General features: G+C 40.3%; 1 protein-coding gene across 4 annotated transcripts in view; it reads left to right on the top strand.

Annotated features, from left to right (window-relative positions):
• Window positions 1-15838, top strand: part of ADAMTSL1 (ADAMTS like 1) — a 684387-nt gene that overhangs the window by 641948 nt on the left and 26601 nt on the right. For all 4 annotated transcript variants that reach the window (XM_075067314.1, XM_075067313.1, XM_075067312.1 and 1 more), the window contains 2 exons: window positions 1405-1584; window positions 4267-4401. In XM_075067314.1, coding sequence (XP_074923415.1) covers window positions 1405-1584; window positions 4267-4401 — 315 coding nt within the window. The remainder of the gene's footprint in view (window positions 1-1404; window positions 1585-4266; window positions 4402-15838) is intronic.

The raw sequence follows: 15838 nt of genomic DNA, 5'->3' as shown, positions 1-15838 counted from the left end.
AGGCAAAAGTCTCTATCCTTTGAGCCACCCAGTGAAGACAGAGTACAGAGATCAGAGGTGGAGACTATCTGTTTTACAAACTGGGATAACTGTCAGACAGACTTCAAACCTTGTTTAAAGTTTTGTACCCTGTCCTTGCCAGTTTACTTGTAGTGAAGTGGAAGGTAGGGTTACACTTTAATAGTCAATTGCAGCAGGTCTGGGGGATTTGAAAAGGCTACTTTGTATCTTAATACTCTCCAAAAATAACTGACCTCTTCTAGTCTAATAAACTTCTTACCATAGAATGTACAGCACCCTCTCAGCTGCCTCAAACCATTCGTTTGTTGGGAAGATCTACCTTTCTGAACAGATAGTCACAGATAAACATAAACTTAAAATTCCTGTTAGGGTAACAGCCCCAAGGAAGAATCTCCTCCGCCTATATCAAAGGGTTAGACCTGTGGTTCACAAAATGTCATCTATCGACCACTCGTGGTCTGTGGAGCACTCTCTAGTGGCCCACCAACAGCTGGCTCATTGCATGGTACTGTCTCCTGCTCCATGTTCTCAGCTTCTGAATCATCTTAAAAGATGGTAAAAATACAATATGTTCCTAAATATTACTTTGCTCTGTAAGCGATTGCCACAAGGATGTTATATGATCATGATGGCGAGGGTGACCCGCAAGACCGTTGCCATTTTCACGTGCGCTTCGTACTGTGGAAAAAGTGTGAGAACCTTGGGATTCGACAACAAATTGGAAATTGAAGGAGTTATTGAAATTTAAACCAGAGGTGTGGAAATCTGAAAAATTCTCTAGCCAGGCATAGCTCCACTAAATCAACTGCTTATCCTGATGTATCTCTTCCCTGTTTATCTGCACCGTATTGTAAAATACAGAACATTCTTCAGTGATATTACATAGAGACCAGTCAATGAAGGTGAGACAGTCCTACGCAGGTGGTGGTACCTCCATCCCTGTGCTGCAAAGGGGGATGTTCTGTTCCTTATATGCTGCCCCTGTGTTAGATCATGACATGGGAAGAAGCTATAGAAAAGGGTGTCCTTTCCCTCTGCTAAATTGGACTGAAAATCTCATAAGAACAGGCTTTCTCTTAGGATTTCCAGTGCTGCTGCCTGCTTATAGTCAGAACACAAATCCTACTATAAAAGCATCCCTCCGAAAAGTGTGACCCTTCTGTTTCCAGGCCAGAGTGGATCCAGGAAATCCAGGGCATTTATTTTATCTTAATATATATTTTAATGTATTGAAAGAGTTGACCAAACTCTTTTGAACCTAAAAAGCTTTGGGCTGGAAGTCTGGTTAAAGGCTTGTTTTGATTATTATTTTATCTCAATGTTTTGTCTGTCCCTACTAGTAAAACCTTCATCCAGCTCCTGTTCTTTTTAATGCCTTTCCAGGTGTACCTGAAGCAGAAGTTACTTGGTTGAGGAATAGGATCAAGCTGCCCCCTGCCTATCATCTACATGATGGCTCATTGCTGATTGCGAACGTAACTCTCTCTGATCAGGGGTTATACTCCTGCAGGGCAGCCAATCTTCGTGGGGAGGTGACTGAAAGCACACAGCTGCTGATTCTTGGTAAGCTACAGAAATGCATGTGGCCTTTGGAAGGGCTATTTGTTCATGACATTTCCCACGTGTCACTGTAATAATGAAACCTAGGCACCAAACAGATCTCTCTCTTTGGAGCTAGTCAGAGGACATAACAGACGAGAAAGTGATATAAACAGCCTTGTATTCCAGTGGGGGAAAAAAACCTCTAATTGTGTTAGCAGCCTACATAAGCAGGAACAAGGCTGTCTTCATTTGTGGAGAAGGCAGAAGATAATTGGAATTGGGGGGAAGGGTGCATGCATTAGAACGGAAAATAAGTATAAGCTAAAAAAAAAACTTTAATATGTCATTTTCACACATTCAGATTTTATTGCTAATAAAAGAACCATTCCCCTCCTTTGACCATTCCCCAAAATGGCACCTGTGAAATGAAGGGAATACCCTGTATAATACTCCATCTCCGAGAAGCAGACCTCCCCCTGGTAAAACACTGAGTGACACTGAGCAATTTCACACCTCACTAACAGATGCATAAACCCTGTGCACTTCTACAAAACAGTAACTCAGTTCATTGAAGGGTGAAGTTTACTTTGTCTTGGGTTTCATGGTAGCAGGCTGAATGTCTAGCTAGGTGATTTAGAAAGATATTGTCAGGCCCAAAGCATGGATGGAAATGTTACCCACGACTGATTTATTGTGCTTGCTGATGGATTTTCCTTCCTAATAACACATCTGTGTCATTTCCTGCTGTCTGAGAGATGAAAGATCCGGCAGGACTATGTAAACGCTACTGTACGTTGGGTAATGAAGTGTGCACGTTTTGTAACCCTGTACATATTATTGCAGCAACACCATTAAAAAGAGTCCATTACAGAACTCTGTTTTGAGGGCTTGTTCTAAATCTCCACTACTCAGCCTTGCAGGGTGAACCTAGGCCCTGCAGAATCTGCTGCCTCAGTGGCTCCAGTTCTTGGGGCAGATTTGAAACTGAAAGTTCTCGCAGTCTTATGGACAGCAGCGAAGCCTCTGTTTGATGTTCACCTGGGCAGGGCAAGCTCCAGACACCAGCGTACAAAGCAGGTGGTTGGGGCAGCCAGTGGGAAGGACCCACCACCGAATTGCCACCAAGGAATGAAGCGGCGCGATAGAGCTCCACCGATCACAGCTTTTTTTTTTCTTCGCCGCTTAGAGCAGCAAAAAAGCCTAAGGCGACCCTGAACATGGGTCCCCTGTGACTTCAGATCAACCCCAGAAACTTGATCTAAAAATTATCTGCCTAGATTTTTAAAAAAAAAAAAAAAAAAGAAAACTGAGTTTCATCTTACAGATCATAATTCTCACATGGTTTCAGACCCTTTTCCTGCTCACGAAGAATGGCTTCTTTTTTAAAGATACAATGTTACTGTTGTTTCTCCAGGCAGCTTATATCCATTTGTAGGCAAATCACTTTCACAATCATTTTAATAAAAATAAATAGTATGAAACACCTGAGCCACATACATATCATAATGAGCACACGTGGCAGTAGCAACCCCAGCTCAACATGCAGCACCGTTTAACTGAATGGGAAGGTGCCACCGTTCACTTACATCAGGTTTACTGTTTGCAGTGTTGTAGTAGCCATGTTGGTCCCAGGATATTAGAGAGATAAGCTGAGTGAGGTAGTATCTTTAATTGAACTAGATCTTGACCTGTGTAAGCTCGAAAGCTTGTCTCTCTCACCAGCAGAAGTTGGTCCGGTAAAAGAGATCACCTCACCCCCTTTCTCTGTCCTGTATCACATTTACCGTCATTTAAATGACAGTGGGGGGAAAACAGGAAACAAAATACAAAAATTGAATCATTGTCATCATCAGAATTAATAATGGGCCAAATCCTACAGTCTTTAGGGACTGATCCTGTGAAAAACAATCCTTTCGCAGACAGTTACTCCTGCCACAGAGTCCTATTGACTTCAGTAGTACACAAGAGTAACTGTATTCACGGTAATAACTCTCTGTCGCTTTGGCCTCTTAGGCATTTGGAGTTTTGCCTGAGTAGCTTTCAGGATTTGGCTCAGTGCTAAAGCAATTCTGAATTATGACCTTATCCAAAGTCCTCTGAAGTCAATAAAGAGGCTCCCATTGGCTTCAGTGGGCATTGGATCCGACCATGAGTATTGTCACTGTGATTTGAGGCTTCTCTATGTGGCAAGTTTCTGGGTGGCAAGCCAAGGTGTGACTCTACATTGTACCAGCTTGCTATTCGATAACGTCCCATGTGGACACAGTTACAGAGCAGTGACTATCCTCGTGTGTGGCTTGGCATACTTCAAGCAGTAGTATGTTATGACTAGATACTGTATTGGCTGTGCTGTGTGAATTTACCATCTGTTATGAGCTACTGTATCTGTTACTGAACAAAATGTACTGCAGTGCCTGGCTAGTCACAAAAAGGATACTGTGATAGCCTTAATGCAAATGTTCCTAGCATTTGCAGGCTTGTGCCTGACCCTGAATTATTATTTTAACCTCTTCCCTGCCTCTTCACATACCTGATACATCAGGCAAAGCACACCTCTAATGCTGTCCAATGTTACCTAGTATGTCCCCTTTAGAATGCTGATGTTCCAGCACAGCAAATAATATGACTGCTGGTTTAAAACTTCCTCAATATCTTATCCGCTATGGTCTTCTTTGTCATCTCAGTCTCTCGATCTGTTTCCAGATCCCCCACAAACCCTCCTTCAATTAGAAGATTTGACAACAATGCTTTTAATCACGGGGCCAGATATTCCCTCAGTGCTGACCTCTCCTTCAGGAACAAGGATGGTGCTAAATCCTGGAAGTTCTGTCCTCATCGGTAAGTTGATTTCTAAAGTATGAGAAATAGGCTGAACATGCAAAATTCATATCCAGATGTTCGTCCAGATCAGGGGCATTGGGAGGGAGCGGGTGAAGGGACTGGGTCAGCCTATTATAAATGGGGGCCATTTGCAAATTCTTGCTCTGGATTCAGGGACTCAAGTTCAAATTTTAAATACCACCATAGTGTGGGGTTTATTGTTGTTATTCCCAAAAGCTTTAGACAGGATCAGGGCTTCTTTGTTCTGGACACTGTACATACACGAAGAAAGAGCCACAGCAAATGGATGTAACAAACAGAAGGATGGAGGAGTCAGGATGAGGTTAAAAGTACTCTAGATTGTGCTTCTCTCTCTTTTTCCTCTCCACATAACTACTGGTCTCTACTTCTCAAAGTCATCCATTCCTGTTGTTCTTTCTGCAGACTTCTCCCAGAGCTTTGTCCATCTCTCCACATTTACTTTTCTCTTGTAAACTGTTTGTGCCATTGTGGTATTTGTTTTAATCTTCTTTGTACCACATCTACAGCACCCAAAGTGTGCTCACAGATTTACAAGCAAATAATTCTGAATGAAATAATCATCTTCTTCCATTATTTCATTCTTCTCCATCTTCTATTTAGTTTCTGTTTTGTCTTTCTTTTCTGTGTCCTCCAACCCCTATTGTATACTGTAGGGTGTTTGCAGGCCTATGGACACAGTCTGTTTACAAAAAGATTCTCATTCTTTTGTTGTTATTTCTAAGCTCCCTTTCTTCCAATGTCTTGGAGGTTATATTTAATATGAGGCTCAGTTAAATAACCAGATTTTCAGGCAGCCTTATCATGCATATGACTCTCAGTAAAATCATAGAGTAGTTCAGTATTGATTTTAGCCTTGCAGAAGCAGGATTGTAAATCTTTAGCAGAGGATCTGTACCTTGTCTCAGTACTGATAAGAATGATTGTATTCCTCTCCACAGGCCTCCTATCAGCTCTTTGCTTACATTCAGTAGCAAATATTTCTATAAGAGGAGCTTGTATTTACATTTTTATTTGTTTGGGATTTATTTTTTCCCCAATGCTGACATCTGTGTCCATCTGTAATTGTTGCTTAGCAAGCTGCTCTGGATTGCATTTGTGCTTCCACCAAGCCTGCAGTCAAGGAGCTCTTTGCGGGGAAAATGTATCTGAAAGTATTTGGTAGCATTCAATAAATCATTTCAGGTGTGGTTTTTATTGCACTCTCAGTCCTAAGACTTAGTCACACTTCTGTTTCATCGCAGGTTTTGAATGCAAAATCTTTAGAAATTTTTTGTTGAGATTTGAAAAAGGTCATAAAATAGGTTTTGCATCTGTTTGTACTTAATAACCTTTACTTCAGTCTCGTGGGGCCATATCATCTCCTAAACTGCTGCTCCTGCTTAGGGGACAGGAAACTCCAGGAGTTCCCAATATCAAACCAAATTTATTCTTGAGGTACTTCTGTTTATTCCATGGAGATACACATTGCTGAAGCTGACCTGATATTATAAAAATCTAAGGAAAGTTCTTGATAGATATTCTGATAAGAGATGGGCTGGGACTGAAATATCCAGTCTGCTAGAATTCATACAGATACAACCAAAATGTCCATACGTAAGTGGCTGACACAGCGTGGCATAGCCAAAACATATGCGCAAAGCATTCAATACACATAAAAATTATCCAAACAATTATTGTCCTACCTGCATTCAGCTACAGATAAACCATTTACTTCTGCAAAAAGAATTGGCCCATACCTCAGCCATTCTTTTAACTGACACTAGATTACTTTTTAAGATTTTGTCAGCATGGACTGGGATAAAAGACTCCCTCACCTTTGTCTCCCAAATTCTGTTTCTCTGCAGCTATCTAATAGCCATTCTATCTCCATAACCCCTCTCCACAGCTACCCCATCTGGCTGTCCCCTCTAGTCCTTCCTATTGTGTAATCCGAAAGGTCCATTTTAATGCCTGCTAAACATTGAGCCAGTTTCTACACCAGGGATAGACAACCTACGGCATGTGTGCCAAAGACGGCATGCGAGCTGATTTTCAGTGGCACTCACACTGCCCGGGTCCTGGCCACTGGTCTGGGAGGCTCTGCATTTTAATTTAATTTTAAATGAAGCTTCTTAAACATTTAAAAAACTTGATTTACTTTACATACAACAATATGTATTACTGGCACGCAAAACCTTAAATTAGAGTGAATAAATAAAGACTCGGCACATCACTTCTGAAAGATTGCCGACCCCTGTTCTACACACAGATCTCACATGCTCTGGATAGTGATATTCTAATTTAATTCTAAAAGACCTGATGGTGGGAGGGTGTGGTGAGTGAAGAGGATGCTGTTGGGAATTGCAAGGAAACAGGACACTGGGAGTCAAGTGATTGGGAGATAGGATGTAAGTGGAGAATTCACTTGGGGAAATGTTGGATATCCTAGGAGCAGAAGGATCCAGTGAGGAGAGGGGAATTAAGAGACAAGGGAAAGAAGAGAACTTTAAAACCCTTAGATAAATTCCGATAAGTATCCAGACTTCTCAGGATTTACGAGAAATGAGAATCTGAATTAGTGAGGTTTTTCTGCTACCTCATTAAACACAACTTCCTTAATAAGAAGAGGGAAAAATGTGCAGCATGAGAAGATGAGGAGGTTAAATTTGCACATTGAGAAGAAGAATGTACTACTTAATTGAGTGAGAATTAAAAGCAGAAGGATATGGCTTGCAGCCTGTCATTTATGCAGCATACGTTCTTCTAGTGTGTCTGCCCCAATATATTTTCAGTGACTGCATGGATCCATTTGCCATCCTGTCTCAACCCCTGTGGACCTCCCTTGTGGTAAAGCTCTGAGTCCTGGGGCCACAACATGAGTGCCAATTTTTGGAGGCTGCTTTTCACCAGGTGAAAGATGTCCTTCAGTAGCACACTTCCCAACTGTGTCGTTTTGGCTGCAGAGGCAGAGAGGGAGTTCTTTTTGGGCTTCATCCTTTGCCCATTGGAGTCAGTGGCAAAACTCCAATTGTCTTCCAAGGTGGAGGAGCAAAACCTTAAACAATGTCCTTTTTAGAGATCACAGAAGCAAATCACTGTTAGAGGTGAAGAGAGAGTTGCCTCCATAGCCGTCCTCACCAGCTGTCTAGTTAGCACACGTGGTTATCTTTCTCAGGTAGTGACTTGAGGGTACCATTGCTCCTTATCAAATCATCAGTAAGATGCATCCAGCTATGCAGCCGTACTCCCCGCAAACCTTTTCTGATGACCCTATAGCAGGCTCTGCTCAGCTATCTACCAAACACAGCTCCTACTATTAAGGACAAGATTTTCTCATAGTAGAACCTGCAACACCTCTCAGTTTGGGAACTTACCCAATTTTTATATTAACTAAAATTAGCAATGAGTGATGAGCCATATATTACGTACGCCAATAATTTCTGATTTACTTAACTTGTGGTATGTGCAAAATAAGATTTCATGTCACAGGTCCAGTTCTTTGCTTTATATTTCCATAAACGCTTTAAAGTGGCACAAACTTAGCATTTAGCCATATTTTGATCATGGAAAACCAATAGAAAGTTTAACATATATTTTTATATCTGGGAAACAGTAGTAAATTTCTGCAATTACACTTATTTCCTTTGAAAGCTTTCAGATTAGTCCTTATTCTTACAAGATTTTCTGTCAGGAGTACAAAAATATTTTTATTTTGGACACAGTGCTTCAAAAGTTGACCACAAGATTACTATGAAGGAGATAAGTATGCGAAAAGAGAAGCTTTTACTGTTAACTCTCTCATGCTGGGATTTTATAACCATATTTATGGCCACTTGGCACTTTCCTAAGCCTCTATCAAAATGCAGAATTATTTGTCTGGATTAAAAGGACTATTTAAGATTAATAATATACTTCAACTAGAATTTCTTTACCTACACTCCCAATAAAAACTCATGCAAATTAAAATAATTTTAATAACTAAAGGACCTCATGCCAGATACATTTGCTATCAAACATAGTGCTTACTTCAACGAGTAGTCACTTTTACTTCACTGGGACCTGTTCATGGTAGTAAGCACTATAAGTGGAGTTTTCAAATGTGCCTAAGTGGCTTAGGGCACTATGGTTATGTCAACACTTAAACCACTACAGAGGCACAGCTGCAGCTCTACCATTGAGCGCTTCGGTGTAGACACTCACTACGGTGATGACTGGTGTTCTCCTGTCTCTGTAGTTAGTCCACATCTCTGAGAGGCAGTAGCTAGCTCAGCAGAAAAATTCTTCCATCAACCTACCACTGTCTACACCAGAGGTTAGGCTGGCTTACCTACATCACTCAGAGGTGTGGATTTTTCACTTCCCTGAGTGAAGTAGCTGGGTCAACTTTACTTTTTTAGTGTAGACCTGACCTTACTACAGTGAAAAGAAGGTTCTGTCTCTTAATTAATCCACCTCTCCAAGTGGTGGTAACTAGGTTGACAGAAGAATTTTTCTGTTGACCTACCATTGTCTGTGTCAGTGGTCGGTCGACTTAACTATGCTGCTCAGGGATGTGAATTTTTCTATACTGAGAACTTACAAGGGCATAGCTCTATCTCTCAGAGGTGTGAAAAATCCATACCCCCGAGAGATGTAGGTTTGCCAACCTAACCTCTGATGCAGATAGCACTAGACTAATAGAAGAATTCTTTTAACAACCTAGCTACCAACTCTTGGGGAGCTGGATTACCTACACTGATGGGAGAACCCCTCCTGTCAGTATAGGTAGTGTCTATACTGAAGTGCTATAGCTGCAGTGCAGCTGTGCTGCTGTAACTATTTAAGTGTATTTAGGGTATGCCTACGCTACAATAAAAGAACTGGAATTTTTAAAACAACCCCATGGAAACATTTCTAGTGGCATTGGGTTTTGTAAATATTAGCTCTGTCAATTAATCACAGTTAACTCAAGCAATAAACCCAAAAAACCAATCACAATTAAAAAAATTAATCCCAATTAATCGCTGTTTTAATTGCACTATTAAACAATAGAATACCAATTGAAATTTATTAAATATATTGGATGTTTTTCTACATTTTCATATATACTGTATTATATTCTATGTTGTAACTGAAGTCAAAGTGTATATTATTTTTTATTACAAATATTTGAACTGTAAAAATGATAAAAGTATAGTATTTTTCAGTTCACCTCATACAAGTACTGAAGTGCAATCTCTTTGTCGTGAAAGTGCAATTTACAAATGTAGTTTTTTTGGTTACAGAACTGCACTCAAAACCAAAACAATGTAAAACTTCAGAGCCTACAAGTCCACCCAGTCCTACTTCTTGCTCAGCCAATCGCTAAGACAAACAAGTTTGTTTACATTTACAGGAGATAATGCTGCTCTCTTCTTATTTACAGTGTCAACAGGAAGTGAGAACAGGCATTTGCATGGCACTTTTGTAGCTGGCATTGCAAGGTATTTACGGGCCAGATATGCTAAACATTCGTGTGCCCCTTCATGCTTCAGCCACCATTCCAGAAGGCATGCTTCCATGCTGATAACAGTTTAAAAAAAAAAAAAAAAAAAAGCATTAATTAAATTTGTGTCTGAATTCCTTGGGGGAGAATTGTATGTCCCCAGCTTAGTTTTACCCGCATTCTGCCATATATTTCATGCTATAACTGTCTCGACAAAATGCAAAGAAAGTAGCAATGTGAGATTTCTAAAGATAGCTAGAGCACTCAACCCAAGATTTAAGAATCTAAAGTACCTTCCAAAATCTGATTGGGGTTTGGTATGGAGCATGTTTTCAGAAGTCTTAAAAGAGGAACACACTGATGTGGAAACTACAGAACCTGAACCATCAATAAAGAAAATTGACCTTCTGCTGGTGGTATCTGATTCAGACAATGAAAATGAACATGCATCGGTCGGCATTGCTTTGGGCTGTTATCAAGCAGAATCTATCATCAGCATGGACGCATTTCCCCTGTAACGGTGGTTGAACCATGAAGGGACATATGAATCTTTAGCACATCTGGCACATAAATATCTTGCAATGCTGGCTACAACAGTGCCATGAGAGTGCCTGTTCTCACTTTCAGGTGACATTGTAAACAAGAAGCAGGCAGCATTATCTCCTGTAAATGTAAACAAACTTGTTTGTATGTAATTCTACATTTGTAAGTTCAACTTTCATGATAAAGAGATTGCACTACAGTACTTGTATTTTTCAGTTCACCTAATACTATTTATTTTGTTTTTTTTACAGTGCAAATATTTGTGATAAAAAGTAAATATAAGGTGAGCACTGTTCATTTGTATTCTGTGTTGTAATTGAAATCAATATATTTGACAATTTAGAAAACATCCAAAAATATTTAAACAGTAGTTGAATACCATTTATTTAACTGTGTGATTAATCACGATTCATTTTTTTAATCGCTTGACAGCCCTAGTAAATATATGTTTGGATAAAACCTAAAATGTGAGCCAAATTTGACCAATGCAGCAAAATTCTGAAACTAGCAGAACAATTATTAGGTGCTGTCCTAAAGTGTTTACTGTAGCTTGCTTTTTCTGCAGGCTGCTACATAGAGCTGCCAAGAGGGGAGTTTTCAGAGATACCAGACTCTTTTAAAACAAACAAACAACAAAAAAAAACCTAAAGACATTGTTTCATCTTGTTTTTAACTTTTATTTTCTCACCACTTTATGCAGGCAACAAAATATGGAATACGTGGCCTATACTGGGCCAGGCTGTGACTCCTTTACTCCTACTAGTGACAGCAGTTACCCACATAAGTAGCTCTAGGGAAGTCATTGCTGGGAGTCACCACAGTCTGCCCATCCTTTGGCTTATAGTCAAAATGTAATCATAAGAGTAACCTATGGGCCAGGTCTGAGCTGCAGTCAAACTGCAGAGTGCAACTTGGGCCATGCTGTGTAGAGAGGGCTTAAAGGGCATCTTCACACCCATACTCCTATTTCTGCTGCTGTGTGCCTGGCTGTTCCTCATGCATGTTTTTTTAAAGCTCCTTTTCCCATGATTTTAACAATAAGAGATGTAGTAGATTTGGTCAGAAATGCCCTTTTACTTGCCCATATATAAGAAAACATGAAGGACTATCTGCCTCATGTTGAAGAATAGCATCATCTTGCTATGATGCCTTTTTTTGACTCTGGGGCAGGCTGTTTCTGCCCTGGTGCTTGCAAAGGTCCCTACAGCTAGAAAGGAAATCAATCACTTCTATTGTTCATAAATGAGCTATGTTCCTCTCTGGCTCTGCCTTCTGGGCCAATAGGCAGAGACACATTTTCTACTATGTTACCTCAAGGGGAGTGTCAGTCAATCCTTATCCATATTTCTAGGAGTGGGGGCTTTCTTTAAGACCTGTGCTTTAGATCAAAGTCTTTGCTTGCCCACATGAGATCACTGGGAAGCAGTCTCACTGGAATATCATTCCGTGACTATCCAAGTTTGGAGTTCAGAAAGTCAGCAAGCAGTTTTGCTTGCAATGAGGTGGTGTATTTTGACACAACAATTGCTGCTAACGCTTAGTGCTGAAGAGATGTCACAGAGAAGTATGGTGGCAAGTAATGCTGTAGAGTGATACATCATGTGATAGCTGCTGCTGAAATGAGGTTGCCCAGTAATAAGGGAAAAAGAAGACAGATGTTTTATCTGTGAGTAACATCATACCCATGAATGTTAGAAGTGAGCAAAACCTTTTGAAATGAATTGGGCAATGGACTCCCATCTCAAACTGTACCAGTGAGGGCATGTTATGCATTAAGTGTATTTGGGAGACAGGAACTACAGAAACTCATTTGCACATGCTTGTATTCCATGTGCAAGCAAGGAGGCTGGTCTTGTAAAATACTGGGCATCTCCGGGTACTGAACACATCAGTTCCCATTGAGTGAGGTGCCTGATTGTCCCCTGGAATTCAGTGAGGTCTAATGGTGCATTGATGAATCTGAGAAGACACTTAGCACCTGGCAGAAAGCATCTCTGGGCAGCAGAGTTCATGCCTTCATTTATGAAGCGGAAGACTTGGTAAAAGTTGCAGGTTTAAAACAGAGACAGAATTGCTCATTTCAGGCCCAAGATCATCATTTTCTTACATTAGAGAAGATGTCAACTAGAAAGTCAGAATCTCTCCTGAAATCCTTACTCTGGAAAAGCTATGTTTTGTTGGAGTCAGACTTTGCTTGGGCCCTAAGTGAAGTTTGTTGCCATTAAAAATATAATATGTGTAATTCCCCAATGATTGTGGTATAATGATACCGCCTCGAAGTATAGTAAAATACCATGGTTACAGCAGATACTTGGCATGGTGCATGCGGAATCATTAATGGCTCCTTTTTGTATACATGAGACATAATCTTTGCGTGAGGGCATTTGCCTTCAGGCGCACTGGAGTCCGAAGATGCATTGCAGATGAAAACAGTGAGTAACTATCAGATGCAGAGATGACGGACAGTAGAAGGAGGAAGAATATATTTTGATCACTTTTTTAAAATAGCATGAGGTTACTTGGCATCTGTTCCTTTATTTTAATATTTCCTTGTAGATTAGCAGCTTGTTGTTGCATGGAAAATGGATATGGAAATATTTGATAAATCATTCCCCAAAGCATCAGTCCACAAGCTGCATGTGTTTTTTTAGATCAGCAGAAATACAACCTTCCTGATGTGTGGTGATTTTTGAAAATATAATGCACACCCGAGGATAAGTATATAGAAGGAGGGAGAAGCACAGCAGCATGCGCTGTATATAATCAAATAAATGTTTTGGACGGCATTTACAAGGCAGCCACAGGAAGAGATGCTGCAGTTTTTTGGAATGAAGCTCAAGCTCATCAATTTAGAGGGAGACTGGAACATAGGTAACATTTAAAATAGCTGGGAACTGAAACAAAGGTAGTAAATCCATCTGCTCCACCCACTGCTTAAGAGCTGTGAGAAGAATTTAAGCATCATCCTTAAGAGGAGAGAAAATAGCAAACAAATGTTGGGTATTTTAAATACCCCTGCTAATGATACCTACAATATATTCTGACACTGGTGTCTGCTCTGCCCATCAGTATATATTTTTAAAGCACACATTTCCATGGAACATACATGCAGGAAAAGCTCGTCAAAAAACAGATGGTATTTTATCGGGGGGGGGGAACAATCAGAATTTTTTGGACAAAAATAAAGTCGATATTCTGAATTTTAAACATTTTCGCTCAAAAGCTGGCCAAAATACAAGATTGCAACATTTTTGTGAAAATTCTAGGCTTTTATTTTGTAGTTGTTCTGGTTGATATTTCAATTAAAAATCTCATTGTAATATTTTATTTCAAAACCTTTTTTTACAACTGTACTTGCTGGTTCTCTAGCCAGCATTTCTGGTGCTTTCGCTTTGTTCTGGACTCAGCTGCCCTCAGATGTTCCCCGTGCCACTCATAATGAAATCTATGGGAGCCACAGGAATGCCCCTAGGATGCAGTATGTTTAGCAATCATGCTGGAAATGAAGGCTGTGGGACTGTGAAGATTGATGCAAAGTGGCTGTAATATGACTGGTTTTCTCAAAGCCTGTCTGGAGTCTATGGGTAAAGATCATAATGTTTTGGATTCAAATCTAGGAGAGTAACACCTATCTTGAGGAGCCTTCACAGACCATCACCCAAAGTGGGTATCTGAGAGCATGAGGAGAGGATGGACCAGGGAACTGAATTAGAATCTTCTGACTCCAAGGCTAGTGCCACAGTCAGTGGTCCATGACTTGTCCAAGGTTACGCAGGCAGAGTTTCTGCCTCCATTTTCCTTCTGTAATATGGGGGCGATAGTACTTCCCTACCTCACAGGGCCACTCTAAGGATAAATACATCAAAGATGTGAGGTGCCCAGATACTCTGGGGTCATATAACTATGAGCTCTAAAATGTGTGGATATCACAATAGAGCAGCTCTTTCAATGGAAACCTGACCATCACCGCAGCAGAAGGCACTGGAGTCGTTATGGGGGGGTCCAAACTATGACATGCCTGTTGAGTGTGGCATGCTTAAAAAATAGCAAAATTCTTTTATGTAGTGGATACTGAACAACAACAGTAAAGTTAGATGGTGAAGTATGCTTTTTATGACCAGAAAAGTACAATTGACTGTAAAAAGGAAATCCTGCTGTTCCATATGTATTGTGCTCTCCTTTGGTGACTTCCATATCAAATTTGCTCAGTTCACAAGTCAGAGCAAGATTTTCCTAACTGACAGCAGTGGGAGCACAGTCTAGGAAAGCAATATCCTTTCAACTTTTATACTTTATTCCCAATGACTGGAGAGTCAGAACTTAGCTGCCAATTTCACCCTTGATTCAGGAGACAGAACAGTTAGACTACAATTTCCTGTTCTGCAAATAAACGGGCTCTTTGGTGGTGATGCTAGTTTAATAAACCACCACCACCCAATTTACATCACTAGAGAAAGTGGAATTCACTTGAAAGGTACAAATGGCTCAGTTCTGCCACAACAGTATCTCACATGAATTTTCCATTGGAGTCATTCTCGCCTATGCTCTGATGATGTGGCAGGAGAATAGAGCCCATAAAGAGCAGATATCACAGGTTCAGTAGCCAGGTGTCATTTTGTTAGTTGTTTTTTTTGGCTCTGGCTATTGTTTATAGTCACATTCTCTTTACACAGTATGGTTAAACAACTAATTATAAATCTGCAAAAATTGAGATCTGGATTTTGCAGAACTCGAAGTTCAGAGTTCAAATCCAGGGGCTTGGCTCAAGCCTATTGTTAGTATTTTCCTCTCTGGAGACTTGGGAATATAGCTGAATTAGGTGATGAATAGAAGGAGTTTGTTCATCTCATTTGGATGTCATGGGGTGTTTTATGGTGAGTATAGTCCAGTGCGATTGGCTGGCTGGCTGGCTGGCTGACCAGGAAAGGCCAGCATTGATGTATCAACACTTTCTTGGACTCAGGACATTAGTCTCACAAAATTCACCTTCTTAACATGGAATATCAATATTTGTTAAAAATCAGTGTGAAACGAATCAAAATAATATACTCTTTAATATAATCAGAGCTGTAAATATGAGTCCAATGTGAAGCTCTATAATATACGCAAAAGCGATTAATTCATCCTCTTGAAACATCAGAATTTTTCCTAAATACCTTCCTGTCCAGTTCCCTCCCCCATCATTCCCCAGTTCTCTCATGTAAATCTTCCTAGGCTTGGCAATTAGTGTTATGATTTAAAAGTTATTGATAGAAATACAGAATAATTTACACTGTGCACAAGGAAACAGAATAGGGAAAAACTCACATAATTATGATAAATCTGGTGTTTCAGCTCCCTTGTGGAATAGAATCATAGAATTATAGGACTGGAAGGCACCATGAGGGTCATCTAGTCCAGTCCCCTGCACTCATGGCAGGACTAACT

The sequence above is a fragment of the Chelonoidis abingdonii genome, chromosome 6 (assembly GCF_003597395.2).
Source record: "Chelonoidis abingdonii isolate Lonesome George chromosome 6, CheloAbing_2.0, whole genome shotgun sequence".
NCBI classification, from domain to species: domain Eukaryota; kingdom Metazoa; phylum Chordata; order Testudines; family Testudinidae; genus Chelonoidis; species Chelonoidis abingdonii.
The sequence above is the reverse complement of the archived record's forward strand: the minus strand, read 5'-3'. Positions and strand labels throughout refer to the sequence as shown.